This window comes from Eutrigla gurnardus, assembly GCF_963514095.1.
Source record: "Eutrigla gurnardus genome assembly, chromosome: 20".
Lineage (NCBI taxonomy): Eukaryota > Metazoa > Chordata > Actinopteri > Perciformes > Triglidae > Eutrigla > Eutrigla gurnardus.
In genome coordinates, this window is record NC_139931.1 from 7,507,515 (window position 1) to 7,531,896 (window position 24,382).

At 46.5% G+C, this 24,382-nt stretch overlaps 1 protein-coding gene across 1 annotated transcript in view; it reads left to right on the forward strand.

The window, feature by feature from the left end:
- Positions 1–4,142: 4,142 nt before the first annotated feature.
- Positions 4,143–24,382, forward strand: part of fam20ca (FAM20C golgi associated secretory pathway kinase a) — a 28,123-nt gene continuing 7,883 nt past the window's right edge. The window contains exons 1-3 of the mRNA XM_084037892.1: positions 4,143–5,654; positions 6,290–6,474; positions 9,388–9,466. Of these exons, the coding sequence (XP_083894018.1) occupies positions 5,098–5,654; positions 6,290–6,474; positions 9,388–9,466 (821 nt within the window). The 5' untranslated portion in view covers positions 4,143–5,097. The remainder of the gene's footprint in view (positions 5,655–6,289; positions 6,475–9,387; positions 9,467–24,382) is intronic.

A 24,382-nucleotide genomic window follows, 5' to 3' on the forward strand; every position in this document is an offset into this window, starting at 1 on the left:
ATTACCCGCATCCCAGGTGGAAATTGATTTGGCATTGCTTCTTCTTATTGGCTACGGGGAGCAATTCATCATTTTTATTCCACGTTCTGCGTTTTATTTCCCACAGCATCCGAAACCGAGGCAAAAAAAATACTGTGACTCTAAGACTTTTTGTGTGTGGCGAGCTACAGGCAGCGTCCAACGCATGTATTATTGGAAGTGACACCTCACTAACAATATCATCATTATTCACTCATGCACATTACTTTTGTTTGGTTGAGCAGGATTCCAGCTTCAGCCCTGCTGGGGGAGATACAGCCCATGATCCCCCTCTGAGGCATCACATTCTGACATCCAGAGAGCTAATATGACAGCATATTACCACTGCAGCCCGGCTCACCAATAACCTTGCTGCAATATAAGACTCTGCTCGGCTACAGCGAGTGGTTGCAGGCCTGTCCTCTCACGCTGTTGTTGTGTTGCCGCCTCGGCTTTTGGACAAGGTGTTTATTTAACCTTTCCGAGCCGCTCAACGTGATCTTCAGAAATTGTTATTTTCCATGTTAACAATGTGCATTATGCGAGCGAGGAGCCGGAGGTGCAACCATAATAAATCACTTCCTCCTATGCGCTCAAGTGCCGAGTCATTAAAACCGCTTTCGGTGATAAGCGTAATGACCAATAAGTCAAATGGAAATTGAAAACGTATTCTTTTCACCGAACGTTCATTGTTCGTTTGCAAAGTACTTAATTGAGGGCGCGGGTCGTCTTCTCCGGCCAAACTCGCCGACCCTTTGTTGTACGAGACCCCCGCACAAACTAAAACCCCCACATCTGAGGGACTAGATGAAACCTGAGCCCCGACACACAGCTGGGTGGATTGATGCAGAAGATGCCCCCACGCTCATTATTTTGCTCCTCTTCCAGGTGTTTCAGCATCCGATGTCAATAGAGGAAAGATAATGCTTTAGTTTGTAATTAGTCGGGACCAAAACGATGCCATTCCCAACCAGTCAAACACCAAGGCTTAGTCAGGACCCCTTGGCGGCACTTTCCGACGCACTAGAAGTCTATTGCTTAGATTTATCATGCATGTCTGAATAACATTATAGTGTTGAGTGTGCTATTCTTATGGCAGGTAATGTTGAACCGCTGCTACCACTCCATCATTTGGGAACATATGGAGCATATCCCAGCATGCCCTTAGTGCAGGTACCAGTCTAACACAGAGACATTAACGCTCACGTTCACACCTGCAGGTGATTCAGACGCAGAAAATAACCGAATCCAGGGAGGAAGCGGCGGCTGGCGCGCATGTATTTGCATATGAAATGACAAAGTTTTCATCATCCATCATCCCGGAAGCTGCAGCTTATTTGATATTGATAGTCGCTTCAGTGGAAGTAAAAGAAAATCTGTCATCTGGCCTTTTGATCGTGGGACCTTGGGTGACAACAAGGTGTCAACCTCTTTGTCAGCCGCTGATGGACGGAGGAGAGTACACCTGAGCACCCAGGTGATAGATGGGCCCTCCGCTGCTGTAACACTGACATGTCTCGGTCAGCAGTAGTCCATTCATCCACACCGGATGCACATACGGCCATCCCTTCTGTGCCTTGACTTCCAAGGTGACGCCCTCCTCACCGCCCTGGTTTCAAATCCCCGAGCTCAGTTTGACTCTTCGTGTCTTGGCGATAAAGAGATCAACACAGCGGGACCACTGTAACGCCGTGCGGGACGCCAGTGCTCTCATTATTCTGATTCTTTGTCGTGCTGTGATTGGCAAAGGCTCCAAATGAAATACTAATACAGCCCCTGTGCCGAAGTGATGCTTCACGTTTGAAATTCATATTGAAACGGTGATTGGAACTGGAAGCATGTAATGCTGTCGAATTGGAAGTTGCAAATTCTAGTTGCCACACGCACTGCAACTCGTGGAGGTTGCCACATGAAGGAAAGGAAGATATTTTAGTCAGAAAAAAAGAACAGTTCTTCACACACACAAAAAGAAATGACAGTATCTTAGCACTAAAATATAATTAATCTGGCACTAAAGTGTCGTTGCGGTATAACCTGGATCCCTGCTGACTAGTTTGACACCGGTGAGGTCTGGGATCCAGAGCTCTCGACCTTTACGACCTTTACGAAGTCTGCTTCCACCTGGGGAACGGCTCAACCTTGGGGTCGGACATTCAGACCCAAAATGATTCCTCTGTGGATTCCAATGGGCAAAGCCAGACCTGAATCCAGAGTAAGTATTGATTTTATATCCTTACCTTTACAGTAGCTCATCATTTATCTTCTATTTTAAACACGGGGCGAATGGTTCTCTTATACCCAGGGCAAATCACCAGCGTTCCACTATGAAATGAAAGACTTTGGGTCCCCTTGTTGCTGAGCTGCTCCATCTTTAGTCACTTCTCCTTCCTTTGGGTCAAAGGTCACCAAAAGGAATCAATTCAATGTGGAGAAATTGGCCTGGGAGCAAAGCTCTGAAACCAAGAAATGTGTTACTTTAAAGCCTTATTATATACTTAAACATGATTTCATAGGCGTGAATACTTTCATTATTATTATACTTATGCCTTTTGTGGCTAATTTCTATCAAAATACGTCACAATTTCCTAACTCTTGTAAAAAAAAAAAAAAAAAAACTCATAAAATAAAAACATCACAGAGAAAAAACAACACATATTTATTGTTTTGCAGCAGATTGTGACTTTGCATACAGAGTGGCCTCACATAATCTTCCCGGATATAAACAGACCAACCCGATATTTAAATTTCTCTCCTGATGAAAAATAGTTACAGCTCGTTCTGAAGTAACTTTTAACTTTGAAATGAATTTGACTTCATGGCTTTAATCCAAAGCAATAGAGATGTTGTACCTTCTTCAAGCCCTGTGGACAAATTGGATGTTTATTGCTTTTTTTTTTTTTTTTTTTTTGGACATTATAAATCCACATTCTGCTTTTAATTGCTTTGTTAAGAGCAGCATGAATGATACAATGTCTTCACAATCAACACAATTAGTTCCTTTATCTCTTTTTTTAATTGTTTGAATGAAAATGGGTAAAAACATGATGTGTTTTTAAAAACCATTAAGTTCTGGACTGTAGTTGCTTTTAACGAACAATTACAAATATGCTTCATTGGCTGAAATAGGTGGGGTCTGCTCACTGGCGATCTTAGCCTGCTTACAGTCAAGACGTACAAAAACCCCTCACAAAATATGTGGTTAACCTTTTCATCTTTTACTCTTTGATTCACAGCAAAATTATATAATTCACAAATACCTTTTGAGCATCAGTGGATTCCGATGCGTCCGCGTGTGCCAATTTGTTTTGTTTGGAGCACCAGATGAATCGGGACAGCATGGCTCGCCTTTGGGAAAACAATTTGTTTGCTTGTTAGCTTTAAGATGCTGTTTTATTTAGATGCACAAAGCTGGCAGTGGCATGAACTCCAACTCGGTGCCTCTGGGAGGAGGAGCACAAGCCAAGTGAAACTCTTCCAAACGGGGGCCCGCTTGGTGAGCAACACACACACACACACACACACACACTGCAACACAAGCCAAAAGAATATGTATATTTGTTCATTTTATTACTTTGTGATCCCCCCTGAGCTGAAGGCATTACTCGCCTCCCCCCTTCTTGCTTTGTGACAAAATGCTTAAACAGACTGTCTGTATATCCTGCAGTCGACGGGCCTGCAATCGGCAGCTTGAATGAACTCCGTGGCACTTAAAATGGTTTTCATTTAATCCCGCGGAGTCTAGTCCGGCCCCGGCTCTAAGTGCCGGCTGCGGTAATTGCTGTGAGTTTTTTGGTTCCCCCTGCGGTTTCCAGCAAATGAAAGGTGCGTTTTAACTTTATCAGCGATAAATGCAACTACCTGCCTTCCCAGAGGCAGGTAGTTGCATGTATGTGAGTGGACGATAAATAATATGATTAGAAGCCCTCTGAGAGAAAACAGTTGATATCTAGAATAAAGTTTAAGTGGAGAGCATGAGACACACATAAAACACACACATTATTATTTGACAGTAACACAGAATCAAGTGAACTTCTCTTTCTTTAAAGCACTTTGAAGAATGGCAACACACACACACACACACACACACACACACACACACACACACACACACACACACACTGTCCTTCAGATCATTCATTACAGTAGCCAGCGCAGTGTCCCGGGTTGTGCCGACGCCCCCTGGCTGCGCACGGGGGCGTTGCAGCCTTCAAAGCTCAGCCTTTCATGTTCACTGGCGCTACAGTAACACTCGCGCGTGCGGCGGACGCAGTCAACCTCCTTCTTCTCCCCCGTGACGCCACCGAGGCTCAGAGGGCTCCGATCATAATATTTAACCCGCCCGCCCTGGATGAACACTTGGTAAAGGGAGGACGAGGCGGTGAGATGACGATCCGGATCCCCGCACCTGCCAGCCAGACTCCGATTTGACTTCGCCGAGGCTTTCAGACGGCAGGAGCGGGACAGCATCCAAGCATCTTCGCGGATCACCTTGCTTGGTTTTTTTTTTTTTAACGGAATTCTCACTTTTTTCTTGAATCAGTTTCTCCTAAATACAAGGAGGCTTATTGTGGACTATATCAGCCTCTCCTGTTACTTTTTTCCTCTCCAGTTATGACACATTTGACGTCTCACTCCGTGCTGGCAGCGACACAAGGAAGCAGATTTGAGGAAGAATATCGGTGCCCCCCTCCCTTCCTCCTCCTCCCCCTCCCTTTTACCTCTTCTTAACGATTTATTTCGCGGTCCGTCCTCCCGACACTGTATCCTGCTCGACGAGGCGATGAATGGAGAGCGCTACTCGCTGCCAGTGAAGTGTCCGCAGCTCACTATGTGTCGGCCGGTCCACCTGTCTGGGGAGGAACAAGTCGGACTATTGTAAAACATTAAAGAATACGCACATCATGGAGTTTTTGTCTTAAAAGCACGGGCTGGTGCGCATCATGTGTGCAATGATCACAGTGAACATCGTTGCTTTGTCATCGCGTAACAGTGTTGGACATCGAAGGTGCGCTGCGCTTAAATCCGATCTCTCTGCGTAAAAAAAAATACAAAGAAAACAACAAACAACAAAACAAACAGATGAAGATGATCTTGTTCCGTAAATTCAGAGTGCTGATCCTCATGGTGTTTTTGGTGGCGTGCACCATGCACATCATGATAGACTTGTTACCGAAGCTGGAGAAGCGGGCGGCGGACGGCGGCGACGGCGGCTGTCAGTGCGCGCAGCACCCGGGCGGGGAGTCGCAGGGCTGGGGGAGCCAGCGCGCCATGTCGGCGGCGGAGGCGGGCTGGCCTAACAAGCACACGCTGCGGATCCTGCAGGATTTCAGCAACGAGCCGAGCTCCAACCTCACGTCGCACTCCCTGGAGAAGATCACGGCGGCCGCGGCGGCTGAGAGAGCGGAGTCCTTCGGGCGGACGAGGCCGTCGGCGGGGAAGGCGGAGGACCACAAGCCGCTCATCGGGGACGCGAGCGGGGGTCGGACCGTCCCTGCCCGCGGTGCCTCCCGACTGGCTGCTCTGTTTGAGCATCCGTTTTACAAGGTGGACCTGCCTGCCCTCGCGAACGATGACACTCTGTTTAACGTGAACACTGACATGAGGTTTTATCCCCGAGCAACAGGGAACCAAGGATGGTAAGCTGATGGAGACACGTTCAACTTAAAGGGGGGCAGACTGCTTTAAACTTATCTGACTGGTGATGGATAGATTGATGGAAGTCAGGGACCAAAACTATGTTCAGTGTTTGCTCCAGAAAGAAATATAAGTAATGTGATTTCTACATTGAAGTAGCTTTTGTCCAGGTAGGCCTCCCCATCACAAACCCCTGTCTGTCTGTCTGTCTGTCTGTTTGGGTCTTGTCTGTTTAAATATCATCATATTAACCAGCAGACAGGTGCATCCATCCTTCCATTTGCTTTGCCTCAGCTGTAATGCCCACTCATGCATCTGCTGCTATTCTCATGCCATCTTACCTTTAACACAATATAGGAGTTATACCTCCATGCTGGATTATTATTATTTTTTTAGATAGCTGTCAATAACTGCATTGTAACGTCATAATAGTAATGAATACATGTATTGAATGAGCTCTGTGCCCCCCCAGCATCAATTTGTCTGATGCATTCAGCCTATATTAATAAACTGCAATCAACGCTGCAGCCATCAGTCACAGCAGACTAAAAATAATCTCAACGGGAATCGTCTCGCAGCACAACTCCGTGTCATGCCTCCTCTCCTCTCCCTGTGTTTTTTTTTTTTTTTTTTTCAGGCACAATGAGGAGGGGAACGAAGAGGAGGAGGAGTTCTCTCCGACGGGAGAGGCGACGGGGGAATCTTACCCCAACTGGTTGCGTTTCCACATCGGCATCAACCGCCACGAGCTGTACGCCAGACACAGCCTGGTGCTGGACGCCCTGCTGAAGGACCTGGTCTCGCAGAGGATCACCAGTGTGGGTGAGTCAGTCAGGGGGAGCCTGTGTGTGTGTGTGTGTGTGTGTGTGTGTGTGTGTGTGTGTGTGTGTGTGTGTGTGTGTGTGTGTGTGTGTGTGTGTGTGTGTGTTTAGAGGTCAGGCTGAATTATTAGGCCGGTTTTCGTCATTTGTTTACCTTTTTTTTGTTTGCATGTTAAAAACTAAACCTACATGAAGTCTTAGGTATCAGAAACCCAACATGTTTGCATCTGACTTTCCTGTGTTTACAGTGTGTGTGTGTGTGTGTGTGTGTGTGTGTGTGTGTGTGTGTGTGTGTGTGTGTGTGTGAGGCCACAATCACACACGTCTGCTCCTTTATCTGTATTTCCGCTCATGTGTGCAAGTTTATAAACCTGCATTCAGCTGCCTTGTCTTTTAGGAGCTTAATATTACATTTTCTGGGTGTGGAAGTGTCAGAAATGATGTAAAAATATAGATAGAACAGACACACATCTGAAAACACTAGCACACCTCTTCAGGCAAACTTAACGGAGAGAACATTCAAGAATAATTTCCCTCTTCTAAACATTGCTTTCATCCCTAAATATCCGTTACGCTCTTTCATATGGAGAGACTTTGCTTTGAGAAATCCTGCTCTGAAAATGAGAAAAGCACAAATATGTCAAAGGTGCCAACGAGGAGTCTTTTTCTGCAAATGATTTGAGAAACATATTTGATACTTTATTGTGGTTTTGTAAACTCATTCTACTGATACCGTCTTGGCCAGAATCTCCTGTGAAAGAGATGTTGTCTCGGTGTGAAAACACGTTATCAATTTGAACAAACTGGAGACTGAATGCCAAAAATATCCTCCAGCGGTGCATGTTGTCACCTCCATCTCTTTGTGCATCGGCGTCATTGTGTTTGTTATCCACGTCGTCTGCGCTGCTTCTTTGTTATGAGCTCAACATCATCCATCATTCATGCTACACATCTCAGCCTTGTGTGATTTTGGTTTCCACCAATCGGCACCCAGACACCTATTAAAACACGTCTGTCTGTGCACTGCCCTGTAATTGGAGCACCACATATCTGTCTCACTGCAATCACAAAACAGAGACAGCGTTAGAAAGTCCCCCCTGTTCAGCATTTTCTCCCCATTAGTGCCTTTTGTTCGGTCTTCGGGGCTCATAAATCACAGGCTCGGTGCCGTGAGGTGGCACAGGTGAGAGCAGGGTGGATTCATCATCATGGGATGGGAGGGCGATGTAATGGTTGCGGGTGAGGCCCGGAGCTTCCTGAAAGACCAGAGAACACGCAAGGTTCATCGATTCATTCGGAGAAAACGAGAGATGGATGGCGAAATCAACGGAGGCACATACATCCACGCACAGATGGCCTTTAGGAGAACCAAAAGAATCTCCTGCTGGAGTCCCCCCCCGTCGTTTAAAGTCATGTTCGATCGCATGTCGGCGCAGATGCAATCCGGAGAAAAACAATCAGCTGAGCTTTGCCAGGTTTTTTGTTTCACAGGGGGATTAAACGTTTCCAATTAGAAACAAATATTTTATAAAAGTCCAGCACGGAGAATCGAGGTCGCCTCCTCAAGGATTGTGGCTTAACGGGTTCAAGGTCACAGCATTAAAACACCGTCCAGTTGTTTGCGATCTCTGGAAGGTTTTAGGCCTGCTGTATAGCCATACTAAGTTTAAAGATTACTCTGGACCACTATCCACTTGACCTGGTTGCAACAAATCCAGCACATGTGTAGGCATAATGCTCTCAGTGCATCCGCCGTGCTTTCAATATCCATCCTCTGTCCCCGAGGAAGAGGCGCTCACCTGAGGTTATGTGGGCTGCACTTAGTCCACCAGTGGACCTGAAACACAAAAGCTTTGGGAAATGAGTCTGGATAAATAGGGAGGCTCGCCTGCGGTGGGTAAAGCAAAGTGAGACAGACAGAGCAAAGCAGAGACCATATAAATAAAAGCATGACGTATACGAACGAGGAAGGAGGGAACAATCTGACAGAAACACAGTCAATAACCACTAAAGACAGTTCTGTGTGGGTGGTGGAGAGCAGCCGGCTACTCAGCCAGCCATTCAAGTAAGTGGGTCCGCTGCATGGGGCTTATGTTGATATAGGGGTTAGGCAGAAGTGCTGTGTTGTGTAATACGCTCAAGTTAATGCGCTGTAATAAATGGGCAAATCCCCCGAAAGCCTGTCCATTATGACAGAAACACAAGGCCCCGGCGGTCCCTTTGTTTCGGTCGGAGGCAGGGCTGGACGGAGGCTCAAAGCGAGTCTCCGTCAGCCTCGGGGAGACGCTGTGGACATGACTGATAGTCGGAGACATGTGCCCTGGCTCCTCTCCCGGCGCTCAGGAGGTCAGTTTGGCGGGAGCGAGAGGAGAAAGTGGTTCTGGAGAGAACAAACAAGTCCGTGTACAGGAAAAACATCTGGTCAGGATCACGGTCTGTTATGTACACACAAATGGAAACACACCGTTTATTTCTTTATTCGGTTCAGGAAATGAAGATTCCTGCCAGTTCTGATATGAAAGGATTTTAAAAAATCTAGTTGCATGATAATAATACACTGCTGAGTGGTTTCAGGGTCCCTTTTCTCAAAGACTCTCTGTTCCACTTGTCCAGTTCAGGGTTCATCCCTCCACCCCCATCGAACCCAGAACACGCCGTGGTTGTCAGCAGATGCGTTTTCCCGCCATTTCCGTCCCCTCTCTCGCACCCAGCTCCCCAACTGCCATGATCGCACTTTGATTGTACAGTGTCTGGCTAATTGGTCAGCAGATGTGATAGCTCTATTATGTAGTCATGCAAAATTGCGTCCTACAAATTGGCAAATAATGAAACAGCTGTGCATATGTGCAAGTGTGTGTGTGTGTGTGTTTACGCTTCAAATCCTCATCTAACGTCTCGATTGTTTTTCTCTCAGCCATGAAATCGGGAGGCACCCAGCTGAAGTTGATCATGACTTTCCAGAACTATGGACAAGCTCTGTTCAAGCCCATGAAGTAAGTAGCACAGATTGACTGCATTTTACATATCATTTGACACCGAATCATCTGGGTATCTGGAGTTAGGGGACCCATCTAACGGCAGTTTCTCCGCTCTTAACGCAGCCCCTTAAAAAACGAACTAAAAAATCTGTGCAACAAACTGGGTCCGCCCTCTTGTGACGCACATGTTCAACACGCAATCTCATTGGAATAAGCGGCAAGTGCTGCAGCAGCATGTTTCGGTGCATTCGGATGCACAGCTCTCCCCTCCCTGTGATCTTTTTTTCTCCGTCTGCTTTTTAATTAACGTCAACAGGCTTATGTGTTAATTAAAATAAGCATCGAGCCACCGTCGAGGCATCTTCGGGGAGGCATCTACGCTATAGCGGAGGCACTCGGCACGTTGGAGAAAGAAATACCCTCCCTCTCAGCTGTCTGAGTTTTTCGCCCGGTGAATTCCCACGCCGATGCAAATAAACAGCGTCCAGGCCAACTGGAAGTAATTGCTCAGGAGCCCGGTTTGATGGCTACGAAATGCCGAATGGGTTTTTTTCTACGTGAAAGCCCTCGGTGGAGGGAATTAGGTTTTCTGGGGGAGAGAGACGAGGTGACAGACAGAGGGGGGCGGCTTTTCGTCGTCCTCATAAAAGCTCAAAATGTAAAATCTTGACCACAGGTACAGTTTGTGAGGATTCTTTTAAGTGAACTGAGCCCATTATCATGGCAGCCAAAGCCACATCAGTGGGAGGATGAGGAGGCCTGTGAGGTCATCATCAGCTGACGCTACTGAATATCTTTTCACTGGTATCCTTTATTCAGCTCACCTCTTTCCCCCGGAACGTACGTGCTGTGTTATATATGCACAACACCAGCGGATGCTCAGAGCCATTCTCGTCCTAACTTGGCGTTTCATTTCACGGCTGAATTTTCAGAAACGTGGAGCGTTTTCTTTTACCTACATGACCTGAAGTGAATGGCGCCCGAACAGACTGCTTTCATACATGCAAACCTTTTCAAGTCAACAACAGCGCCCAGCAGGCATCAAATGGCGTGAGCAGAGTTGTGCGTCTGCTTGTGCGTGTTGTAATTTGAATGGATATTTGATTAGACTCTGCATTCGCAGGCTGCTTCCAGGCAATATGGACAATATGTATGATGTGATGTCAGGATGGGTCAAAGAAGGAGGAGAGGTCAGGCCTTGCATAACGCTCTGAAAACTGTCAAAAGCTTCTCCTTTCTTACAGTAGACGTATGGAAAGTAAAGCAGTCTTTCTCCGTTGCTGTCAGAAAGTCCTTTGACAGTAATTACATGTCAGTTTCTGAATTATATGCTACAGATTCCCACAGCTCTTTATTTAGCCTGCCATATTTTATTCAAAACTCCTTCGCTCCGACTGTCACAGCCGTCTGTCTCCGGTGTTTACAGATATTATACAAAAGTCCTCAGAGCGGAAATACAAAAATATCAGAGATTTCTGAGGGGGCTAATGTAGAAAGATAACCTTTGTTCTACTTTTGTTCAACGCGCGTCGTGAAGTTCTGTCGTTTCTCTCACGGCATCTGATGTGTCCCGCTTTTATTTTAGGATCTGCGGTGCATTCTGGGTACAGTAGTTCAGAGCATTGCTGTGTTGCATTGTGTTTTTTTTTTCTCTCCCCTTCACCTGTCCCATTGTGCAGCATCAAGTGGTGCTTCAAAGAGGCTTTTGATGTTTCGGGCCTCCTTTGAGCTGCATGCAAATCTCCGCGCCGGCGTGGACCGGGAGACTACACGGGGCTGACAGCCTGCCAGACACCTCCGCACGAAGCTGTGCAGCATGGAGGGGGGGAAAAGTTTGCAGCTTTGTTTTATCCGTCTGACAACCTATGAGCGTGTTTGGTGATTTAAAACCGGGTGCCCCAAACAGAGTGGAAGATGCTTGTTTCGTTTTTTCAAATTGCAATTTGGTGAAGTATTTTAGGTCCAGACGGCTCACGAAAAAGGGGCTCTCCTCTGATTTTTGTGCCAGCCAAATATTTATGATCCTCCCAAGAATGTTAAACAAATATAGATGTGGATAATGCAAGACGCCAGGTATCTGATCATAAACCCTCGACTACCTACGAGTAAAGAGATGCATGTTATGCAAAACCAATTTGAAGTCATTTGAGTAGAGCCAGCGGCTGGAGAGGGCGGAGAGAGGGAGGAAGCGGCGTGTGGAAAGAGAGAGGTTCTTGTCCTGAAAGACAGATCCGAAGCAGAGATAGACCAGAGGGCGGGGGAAGCGCTTAGTGCTGCCAACCCGTCAAGGAACTGGGTCTTCCAGCTGGAGGCAGGTTTACGAGCTGAGCGGGCGAGCCCTCCGTTGCCAGGCCTCCGTGTCTGTCTGGCTCAAGTCCCCGGTGCCGCATCCTACCCGTCCCCTGCCAAGGTCCTGGTTGTGGCGTGTACACAGAACCGCACTTTTCATGTCATGCTAATTGGATTTGTCAGATGGAGGGTAGAGGGATTGAAGGAGGAGGTGTAAGCCTCAGATATGCAAAGAAAGAATTCATTTCTCCATCACACGCCGTTTGACAAGCCCCCCCCCCTCCCCCTTCGCTTTGATTCTGTTGATAGCCTCGCCGTTCAAAAATGGTTTATGCATCGCAGGAATAGCAGAAATGACTTTGATCGTCCCCGCTTGTTGTGCACGTGTCCCGCTCGTGCCCGGGAGCTGTTGTATCAACACGCAGGCTGCATTGCATGTAAACACATGTGCGGGAACATGTATACGGGGGGGCACACATGCCCGTCCTCTAGCACCGCGGGGGATCCGGAGACGTCCTCAAAAAGTGAACCAGATCACTTTGGACAAGCTCAGGCTCTGGCGCTAGTAAAGCCGGTGGGGTCGACCGCTTAGCTGCAACACCCAGGGGGCTGCTAGATATTTTTTTTCATCATCCGCCGGCTGTTTCATAACCACGAGTTCATTCGAGGGCCTCGTCATATCTGCTGTTCCTCATTTATGACTGACATTCTACTGTGGATCCTCTCTAGATGGGGGCTGAATCCATCTAATAGCCTCTTCCTACCCTGATTAGCATGAAAGATTGATGATTTTCTTATTGATTTGCACGCGTTCATGTGAAGTGCAGGAGGAAACGGAGCTGTTGGTAAAGTGTTTTTGATGCGATTACTTCCTGTACACCAGAACAGCCAGCTAATCTCCTTCAAGCATGCAGGTTTTTTTAGATCCGTGTGCGTACAAACTCCTGACTGGATGACAAGCATCTGTGGTCTCAGTTTAAAAATCAAGCGCGGTTCACAGATTGAGTTGTCCCCGTCTTTCACGCCAGCAGTTACAATCATGAAAAGGAATTACGATGAAAGGAAAACGGTCTCACGTAATGGGGGGGGGGAAGCCATCAGATGGTGCTTCATAAGATCCACTCGGCTCCGAAGACATCCCGTTGTTTGGAGCCTGAACATCTCATTTCAAGGATGAAAACGTCATGATTACATACATATAGCAGCACATAAGCACACTGTAAATCTACATTATATGCATATAAATGCACGCATTCATGGCATAACCATCATAGTTCATTACGTTATAACATCTTTTTCATTATCGAAGGAAAAATATGATATACATGATATAAATTTGAGCTTTTGCTTCTTCCCAGATATAAAAGCGTTTCCCTAAAGAGCCGTAAGAACGCCGCCGGCTCTCACGAGTTAGACACACTCGAGAGGTGAAGTCTGAGCTCATCTCTGGGCGTGTGCACGGGCGAAAGCGTGTTACTCTAGACAGCTGTTCTGCACAGCTGCGGCGCACACAGACACTTCCACGTGCACACAAGCTGCAGAGAGCGGGACGCCGTTGGGGGTTACGGAGTTCGTGCGCCCTCCGTCACCCAAGGGGGGGGGGGGGGGGGGGGGCCCTGGTACTGGAAGAAGTCGCAGCTGTAGCCGCTCACTCAGAGCCGTGGGTACATTACACCCAAGGTGGTGACTGCGAGACCTCGCTCGGCACGCACAATAGAAAACTAGCGCATTCAATTATCATTTCACACCTCCCTAATGATTTCCACCGCGACGAGTCAAAGAGCCTTAACGCACATAAAGAGACCCCATACGTGATGACACGTCAAATATGTTCACGTTTAAACATCCTTGACCCGTAGAGCACGATGAAGTCTTCTGGAAATCCAACGTAGATTATGAAAAAGCTGAGTTATCACATCTATCTTTTCACATGTTAGGTGAACATCATTCCTCAGCTTTTCATCAGCCTTGGCATCAGATTGTCCCAGTCATCACTATTGATTCCCCTCGTGGACAACATAAATCACGCCGTCTCTTATCATTCCCCTTATTCATTCTATTATTATTAGAATGACTTTATTTCATTTTATGGCCCCAGGTCTCACTTCTGCATGAGGTCTCCATCTGAATGTGACCTCCTGGTTTAATAATACATTTATATAGCTGGCGGGGGACGGCAGCTCAGTGTCTGACCTGGCCGTTGAAATCAGAGGCGATCTTTCGAGAGCGGGTGTGGTTGGTTCACGAGAGGGCAGAGAGAGAGAGGAGGCTGTACGTCTCAGTGTTTGAACGAGTATGAGAGACTATTGTTGCGAGAATAAAAGAAGAGAGAGGAAAGAACGAGGTAGTGTCAGGTGTATGAGGGGAAATCTGTCTCTCTGTTTGTCAGAAACAGAGAAAAGCAGGTGTGTTGACATCCATGACGGTGTTTTGTCATTTATTTCAGAAGGTAACAGTGGAAATAACACCTCCTTTAGGTTTAGTGCAGCAAAGGACTGGCTTTGGAATTGGATCCTTTAAAAACTTGCTTAATGAAACCCGTGTTTATTTTCATTTATTTTCTGATCTCCAGATGTGTGTGCTGTTTATATTATGAGGCAGAAAGTGAGGGTGTGGTGGGAGGAATGAATGGAGTTTGCATCCCATCGCAGACCTGCATTAGTATTTGCCTTTTCAATGACCTCAAACTTTCCCTAATGTCAACCACACATTTTGCATGACCCCATACCTTGACCATAGTTTATTTACCAACAGCCAGAACCTTCCCAAAGCGTAACCATATTTATACCTGGAAGTAATAGTCAGTGTAATTTGCTCTTTTCAGAGATAACGTTATTTAGGAAATATGGAGATCATATTTTCTCCTTTACATTTCATTGTCTCCATTCCCCTCACACACACACACACACACACACACACAACATCTGTTTCTCATGCAGCTTTGTACTCTCAGCCAGGCAGCCGGCGAGGGCCAGACCCAGCGGCTCTTCTTTTCTGCTCCCTCTGCAGGTCTTTGAGATTAATTTGCTTTTTAAGCCGCTCTAATGTGGCTGAGGATGCTCATCTTCCACCTCCCGGTTTCTCCTTCCCACCTCCCACGCCCCCCCCTTTCACCCCCCGCCCTCACCTCTCGCCTCCTTTTATTCTCTCGAGTTCGGTGTCGTCCGGCCTCGGGCTGATGCCGTTGCGGCGTCAATACTGCTCGCTGTTTTTCTTTTGCCCTCATTTTCACTCTGATTTCCACTTTTTTTTCTATTTCAGGCATCCATGTAAATAAACTCGGCGTAATGATATTCTCGATGGCTGAGCTTCACGCTGTGATGTTGCTTTGCAAAGGATGTGGTTGTGTGTTTCTGTCTGGTTAGCTATGCATGTGTGTGTGTGTGTGTGTGTGTGTAGTAAGGGATGCGTTGACCCCTCGTAGGCTGTGTGATGAGCCGGTTAATTAGCCCGATGGTTAAACAGTGGCGTAACCAGCTGGTTTGTCACATCTGGCGAGGCATCGGCTCACAGACATCTGTGAAGAAGTTTTAAAGTCTTCATAGAGGCGACTGCAAATTAAGTTTGAACTGAAGTGTCAGTCACGTACGCCTCTCCTGCTTATTATCTTTAATGTGTCATCAAGTGGGACTTTTGGATCCTCTGCAAATCACCACTGACTCATTTCTGTATGTTCTCGAGAGATGTTCCACCTTTTCATGTTCCTCTTTCCGTCGCCGTCACGTCTGTGTCTATTCTTGATTTGAGAGGTCAGCAGCGCGGCATCCTGGTACGGAACGCGCCCGTACGCCATTTCAAATCAATCTTGTTTTTCCCTGACAAAAGACACGGAAGCACAGAGGACCGTCTTATTTTAGACTCCCGAGCCTTGAACTCCCGTCGCCGTCTCCCCGCTCTCACACACTTCACGTAAAGACAGCTCTCATGAATGTTTTACTGGGTCAGCTCCCGTGGAAGTGACTTTTTTTTTCCTCGCCGTTTCCTCCCTTCTCTCAGCCCATCCCTCTCTCTCTCTCTCCGTCTCCACCTCTCATCTACGCTCCTTTCTGGACTTTTTGTTTGTTGGATTTGCTGATGCAGGACTAATCCTCGGCTGGTCCCTCGCCTCTCTGCCCTGTATTTTTAGATTCTCCCTGTTTTCTCTCTCTGCCTAACAGGTGTTCATGCACTCACAGTGTAATGTGGCCGTGGGTCTCCTTTTTGAGTTTGCTGGGGATGATACTAATTATGAGTGTGTGTGTGTGTGTGTGTGTGTGTGTGTGTGTGTGTGTGTGTGTGTGTGTGTGTGTGTGTGTGTGTGTGTGTGTGTGTGTGGTTCTGAGTTATTGGCAATGACCCCAATCATCAGCAGTCTCACCCCAGTGTCACATCTTATTACAGAATAATGTGCTGCATCAAATCAGTGTGAAATCAGACCGGCAAATAATGACAAATATGCAGTCCAACAGATCAGGACATCATGAGCAGAAAGATGAAGGTACATATTTAATTTGTTATACAAATAAGTACAGTTTATATCAGGAATATTAAATGGTTGGTAGTAGTCTGGGGAGGTCTCTTCCTTGGGGTCTTGTTGTCACCGTTGCCAGGCAACCCTCAGAGAGATGATATATGTTATATGATGTTATATGATATATAGATGGATAGAGCCACGCTAGCTGTTCCCTATGCTTCCAGTCTTTATGCTAAGCTAAGCTAACTGATCTTTTAACTCTCGCCAAGAAAGCAGGTATTTCCCTAATTGACATTGTACTCACATACATTGGTTTAGTGGAATATGGATAAAGTGTATATATAGTATATATCATAATCAGAATTTCCATTTCTATGGTATGCCTATGGAATGATTCAGATTTTTTGTAGCTTTGTTATAACATGATCGGTTGGTGATGTGGTGGTTTGGAGCTGTCAAAACAGGTTTCCTCCCATCAATCAGATACGAAGGGATAGTCGACGGTGAGATCAAGTCCTTGGTCCTGATCGGTGAATCCCAGATGATATGTGTGTGTGTTTATGTGTGTGTCTGCCTGTGGGTGTGTGGTTGGGACCAGAGCTTGTGCGCTCCTCTGTGTTACACCGCCTCCGAGAGAATAACATTCTTGCAGTCGTGCTTGTTGTGGTCCCTGGACCCGTTTTTCTCACCGCTCTGCGCGGTTATGTCGCTCAGTCATCCTAACATATCATTATAGTCTAAAATACCGTATGTGGGGGAAAGCTCCCTGCTAGGAATGTCGCTACCGCATTTGTCTGGAATGCTGAAAATGAAATTTCCCTCCAGGAGGTGAATTCTAGACATCACAGTGTCTTTTTTTACGAGGCGAGGAAAGCCGGCCAAACCTGGAGTTATGGCGGGGGATAGTCGTGCACCTTCAGCAGGAGTATCTGCTGAAATCACACAAAATGTCCCAGGTTGGTTATCGTAAATGAGCACTCAGGAGCGCTGCGTTTAATTGGAGGGAACTTTCAAAGGATAATTGTCATCTAAGAGCTTTAGTGAATCCACTATCTGTGATTAAGACCTTGCATTTTGGCAATTTACCCTGACAAGTTGGACAACAACTCGCCGCGTGACATAAAATCTCGCTAATGGCCCGATGTTTTTAATTTCTAGTCTTTCTCAGAAGCTATAATGGGGATAATTGCTTGGTTTCAGACAGGCCAAAAGAGGATCGTTCTTCTTGTTTTTCCCCGCAGCGGTCTGGAAATGACAGAGCACACATTCTTCGCTGTTACTTTGTCAATAAATCAACTGTTGCCGCTCAACAATGGGACCACACGCACCGCACCAACCCCTTACAACTGAGCTGGGTCATTAGATAAGGACTTTTCCCAGGTAGATCTATCACAGTCCACCTGAATGACTCCCCGGGTCGAATGAATGCAACAACAGTTCTTGGACAGGGGGAGAGAGAGGGAGCTTTGTGGCTCTGTAACTTGGGCCCTTCTGTGATAGCATGCACAGAGGTTAATATACCCATTGTGGGCCAGGCTCGTGCATGTCTAAGCCTGTCCCATGCAAGGTGGCAATTAGGCTGTGAGCAGCTCCCTTATCCCCCTGACAGAGGCCAGTTGGAAGGGGAGGAGAATGCAGTCATTGTCTACCAATTAAACCAGAGGAGGGTTCGGCCTGGCTTTGTCCATTGTCGGGGCAGGATGTGGGAGGGTCTGCGGCGGCCAGGTCTGGTATCACCGGGCCACCTGATCCAGGGGCTTGTCTGGGTCACCACTCGCCTCCAACCCTTCTTTGTGGCGGCTTTGGGCCGCAAACGGACACAAGAGTCTCTGTGCTGGAGGTGCAGGGAGACGGAAAAGGAACCTCTGAGATTCACAAATAAAGCACGGATTGAAGTGTGTGCGGCCGGAACAAATCATTTTACATTTTACAGATAAATTGGCGTTGCCAACTGCTACACGGTGTAAACGCCATCCAAAATATCTATTACTTGTTTCCCAGAATGTTATTTTGGTTGTGTGGCGTGTATCGGATTACATCCCGTCGTAAGATCCTCATGTTTGTGAGTGAGTATTCACACAGGAAGGACCGGTGCACCAACTACACATCATCATTACAAGATGATGAATCGGGACGCGGTCGGCGCTGACATTAAAGGTCACGTTACAAAATGTGGCCGTCGCCTGATGATGCATGGACGGAGCCTGGCGATGCTGTAACAGCGGAGAGACTCGCCGGCCTCTCGGATTCTTGCCTTTTAAATATTTCGAGCCACTATTGCGTGTGACTTCATTTCTCAGCATCAGGGCTGTAATGCGTCTGCAGAGCGATGTCTTTGATGGATACCGAATGTAAAGACATTTGTCAGAAACGTATTCTTGGCTCTGGTGTGAAGTCGCCTCCTTATTCCTTTCAATTAACTCTGTTTACCCTCAAGTGCGCTGGACTCGTTCCATCCCATTTAGCTCTTACACAAGGATGGACGCCCCCCCCTGTTGGAACTCTTTTCCCAGCGGTTTCACCACTTCCTCCTCCGCCGCCATCACCCACTCATGACCACAATGACATCCCTCAGCCGCCACTTAGCCCCTGATAGATGGTTTCTATTTAGGAAACGGCATCTGACCGCAAACCACTGAGCACAACAAGACTGTTGACAGGCCTAAATAGAAAAGTTCAGCTCCGGGGAGAAGCGGAGCACAAACATCCACGCCTCGATTTTGGGGGCCGTGCCCCGCAAAATAGCTTTCCAGAAAGACTCTTTTGATTGCTTTCTTTGGTGGAAGAATCAAAGTTTGGGAGTTTTTATGCGGTTGGGTTTCGCTCGCTGGTGTGTAATCCATTTTGGCACGGTGAAAATAACTGACAGCTCGCTCTGAGTCGTGATGGATGAACTTCAGGAGCTTTTAGCGCCGAGTGGAACAGGTTGTTACGACTAGCCCGAAGCTTCTGAGGTAATTAATAAAGCTATTCATTAGGGGAGCTAAAAACAAAACAAAAAAAGCCGGCGCTACTAAATCAAATGGCATTCTGGCATCAGACATGCACTGCTGGAATATGGCATTTTAACAAGCCTCACATCGGACTAATTAGTGGGAGAAGTCTTCAGAGATAATCAAAAATAAACGACAGCCTCCGCGGATGTGCTTACCGTCTTCATCTGCTTTCTGTGGCGTGTCCACGTTCAGTGGAAGTAAACACAGATGGGAGAGGCTGGCCAGCAGCCACAGTGTCCTTCAAGGAAAAGGAAATAAGGTGAGGAAGATGAGGGGGGGGGGGGGGCACACACTGCCTGAGGAAGAGCAGAGGGAGATGGGAGGAAGATTCTGGGAGCAGGAAAGATCTCTGACAGCTGTGACAGGTGATATTAGACATTGTTTTATCCATGTTCGAGTGTGTGTGTGTGTACGCATTTATCTTATCTTTGGTCTCTCATAATAGGATTTGTTTTTGATGAGACACCTTCTCCTCCAGCACACACACACACACACACACACACACACACACACACAGACAGATGGGTAAAGATAATGGATGTCCACAATGCTTACTCACAATCCAATTAACTTCTCTTGGCTCAAACCGTACAGAAAGCCTCCGTGTCCCGGCTGAGAGGGGTGCGCTTGTGTGTTGGGGTTGGGAAATGAAAGCTTCCTAGGATTTAACATAATTTGCTGTAATTGGTGTTTGCTGTTCAGCAGCTACTTAGCGATAATCAAATAAATCTTAATGGCGTGAACCGCAGGCTGGACCTTCGTACAAAAGCCTCTCGGTAACGATTCTCAGTTTAGGGATGATTTAGATTCACTTCTCCTCTTCCTCAGGACTCATTCTGACTAATCTGGTTTGAATTTCACATGATTGTGTATTCACCCTCGTCATGGATATCGTTGTAGCCTTTTATGACCTTAAATTTACTCGACGACAAGGAGACATCACGCAGGCCGTCCTGGAATCATTGCTCGAGAAAGTGGAGCAGCTTTTCTGCATCCTTTGCCCCCAAATCCTCCTCAGCCTGCGTGGGGAGAGACTACGTTTTTTCGCCAGCCCTGCACTTCCTGCACTTTACTGACACTCAGACTGGGATTTTCTTTTTTCCTCCCTCCTCTCATCAGCTCCAGCTTACATGTCATACTGAATACCGGGGCTTGTTACTCAGTCCCTGTGAGATGAAGAGTCATGGTAATGCCCATTGATTTTGTGTGCAGGCAGCAACAAAAACACACACACACACACACAGGGAAGGCTCTTAAAATCCCCATTGATCCCAACAGGCAGAGCACTATCCAGTTTGTTCTCATTATGGAAGTGATGTCGGCCTTTGCAGATTTTTTTGTTGATCTTTTGTTGCCTAAGAAAAGAAATGTCAAGGTGGATGCTGTCCTCTGCTTTTTTCCCACATTATGTATTTGAATCTGGTTAACACCCCCCCCCCTTACGACTGCTGGAGCTGTGAGGGATAGAGACAACTGGCCAGAGTTGCCGTCCTCTACATCATGAATGCTCTTTGTGACGCTTGGGGTTCAACATTTTCTCCAACAATCCACAGCATTCTTTACATACTTCATAGTTGTGGGTCGCCGTGCTTGGTTTGGCATAGCTGCCAATTTAGCTGTCCAGACTTTTTTGGGACAGGTGGCCAAAAAAAGACCCAACATGGTGTATTTATGTAGAAGAACATACTGAGGAAAGCTGCAGCAGAGAATCACATTCTGTCAACACGCACGTCCTGAGGCTTATTGTTCTAAACATCCCCGAGCTTGCACATTTTGACATCTAACCGCTGTTGACCCAAGAATACCCCTCGATGTTGTGCGTATGTTCTGCATAATTCATAGTTCTCATTCTGTGCAAAGCCCGTGAAGAATGGTGCGCCCCGTGAAGGATTGCCTCAGACTTGTGCTATAGAAAGTGGTTAATCCTCTGTGGATGGATATGTAAATATAACCCAGCGTGTCTCTGCGCTGCTCCTGATTGTTGAGGATAAACCAATGTGTGTATGTTTGTTTGTGATGGTGTGGGAGAGAGAGAGGAAACCATAAGCATAAAGACCCATCCCATCATTCAAGTATAGGCTTATATAATCCCCTTAAGGCACACTCCACATAAAGACAGCAGCATTATTCCGTTGTATGAACCTACATTAAATGTGCATAGCTGCCACTCTGCAGCATCCACACTGTTTAATAATCCTTTTTCACCTCATACTATACATATGCATGATAAAGAGTCAATAAATGTTAGATATTGTTTGGTATCTCATAGTATTTGTGTTATTTGGGGGGTCTTTGATTCTGCCAAAGCGTCTCTCTCTTCGCCATCGCTACTCATACAGATGTGGCTTCAGTTTATCATAGCGAGGTGAATTTCAGCCCTTCTGAGTCCATGTTTCCTGCATTTTAGCTTACATCCGTCAAAGCTTCAGCCTCTCTGGTGAAAGTCCACCAGGCTGGTATTCTGAGGGCATTTTATACCAGGATGAAATAGAAATAACATGTGTTGATACATTTAATTCACTAAGCATGAACACAATCCAAGCTGTTGCTTATTTCTGATGCAAATTAGTGCAAATACATATGTAAAAAGTGTGAGATATTCATGATCCATTTTTTGAAAAGACGTACATTTTCATAATTAGTCTGTTGATATCAGAGAGCGACTGTCTGGTAGCACTTCTTACTGAAAGACACCAGCCAACGAGCTTATTAAGTAACGAGCACAACGCTTCTTTTGACATGTAAAAGCGTTAATGCGTTCACTAAACTGCGGCTTTGTGGAAATGAAAAGTACGCAGTGATACTAATAAGATTTCTGTGTTTTCTTCGTGTGCTCACGACTCAGGGGAGCCCGTTATCATGATTGCAGGCGAGGAAGCCCAAAAGCCCAGATATAAGTCTGCAGCTTTGCATCGAGTCTTTACAGTGATTTCAGGTCTTTAAACGTGGAGTGATAGGCCCGCGGGAACACGACTGAATATGTCACACCAGTCAATTAAGGCCAGCGGAGAGGAAAAAAAGGAAAAAGTTCACAGCCATTTCAGAAATAGCTCCAGACGAAGGAAGTGAGATCCAGGCTGTACGGCTGCGACTTGGGGGATTATTTGAGACGTGGAGAAACCTACATGTTGACCAGGCATGAGGGATTTTCTGTAAATCACATTTCTGATCAGCCAAATGGACTTCACCACCGTCCCACCCGCTCCTTAACATCCTTATCAGACATAATGAAGCTGTTTACACAACAAACATTCACTCTAATGTTGAGTCCTGACCCAAAATGCACTGGACCCATGTGGGTGTGACGACGAAGGCGTGACCTCATCAGCAACCATTCGAAGCCGCCTCTCTCCGCTCAGCCAACGTACGGAACCGTGTTTGTGCTGGAAGGATGTTTCCACATCCTAAACTTGAAACCAGCAGGAGACGTTGGCTGTTTGTTCTATTTTTATTTTGAGCTCCTGTTTTCCTCGGCGTTGCCCGACCTGTCAGTAGGCATCTAGTGTTTTATGTGCAGTATTCCCAGAGCTCCGTGCAGGGCTGCACACACAGAGGGTCGTTAGAGAGCAGCAGCTTTACAGGCCCATAAGCCATGGTCTGATCCCTGACATTTACAGACAGGGACTCCCAGCCATCTGGCCAGATGAGGCAGTTGGATAGGCACATTCGCTCTCTTTGACTCTTCGATTGTGACTCAACGTGACGCCACACACACACACACACACACACACACACACGATTTAGAATAGCTCTGAGGGTTTCTGTGATCTAGCTCAAGGGTTGCCGCAGAGCTCTGGTGGTCGCAGATAGTGACCTAACCTACAGCTACGCAGCTCCCCTCAAAGTCGTACACTCAGATTCCAAATTTCGAGGTCTGGGGTTTTTGCCCGCAGGTTTTTTTTATTATGGACAGAAGGTCAGACGGCCGAGAAAGAGCGAAGGAACTTGGAGATAATTGGAAAAAGAAGGAATGAGTGAGATTAAACTGAATGAGATAATTGAAAGATGGAGAGCAGAAACACAATGTGTGACTTTTTAAGAGAAAGTCGGGTCACAGGGGCTTTCTCTGTCATTTTGTACATTATTACATTTAGGATTCTAAATAAGTACTGCCTTTAGATTGAACAAAATCTGTAAATATATGAAAAAATATGTTTAAAATAAGCATTTTGTGTACAATTCTGGAGATATTAAGATGTTATATAGGACATTAATCTGATTAAAATAATCAGTTTGCAGTATAAAATCAGTTCTGCCATGTCTACTGTTAATTCACCTTCCAGCCAATCAGAATGGAGAATTCTCAGCGCCCATCTTCCGTATGAAGGACAAATCCCTCCCATCATGTAACGTATGGTGCACTTCCTCCATAATGGTTCTGATTGTAAAAATTGCATGCCTCCTCTTATCTTAAATGCACACCGTTAATAGAAGTCCATGAGTCCCCGGTGCACCCTCTGACAAAAGATCAATCAATAGATATTTGCACCTCTACGCACGCCGAGCACTTCATGCCGCAGAAAGCTCTTCCTTCATATCAATTCCACACTCTCGCTGAGCTCCTGAGCATCTAATAACTTTGCAATTGAGGCACCGACTCAGACCGTCATCCGTCTTCTTCAAGTCGAGTCTTTTTCTCGGCATTGCTGATGATAATATCGCCCGCACCGCTTCCCACACATGCAGATAAGTCGCCGTTCCCTCCCGGGCGGGCGCCTCGCCCGTGTGTTGGAAGTAGCCGAGGCTGGGACACAACTTGTGTGACGCTGATTTGAAATTCAATCTCGACAGCTACCTTGGGGCCCCGGGACGATCCTTTAGATCCCTCTCCCGATACGCATTCAGGAGGAAGCGAGGAACGTGGGGGGAAATAAAGAGGGATCAGCAGAAACAGAGTCAGGAAAACACCCGAAATGTGAATAGACGCGCACAGCATGACGCCGTTTCATATTGTAAACACACACACACACACACACACACACACCACAGCTCTCTCTGACAGACAAGCACCCTCCGACACAAATCACCAGGCTGAAGAGATTGTATCTTTTATCTAGTCCACCATCTTTCTGTCACCTTCAGAGTTGTTGTGAGGATTCTACAAGAGTGTCCTGATTATATTCCACTAATCACTCACTTTTACTCCAAAACCTGCAAAAAGACTCTCAGCAGACTGTTCAATAGTAGATATAT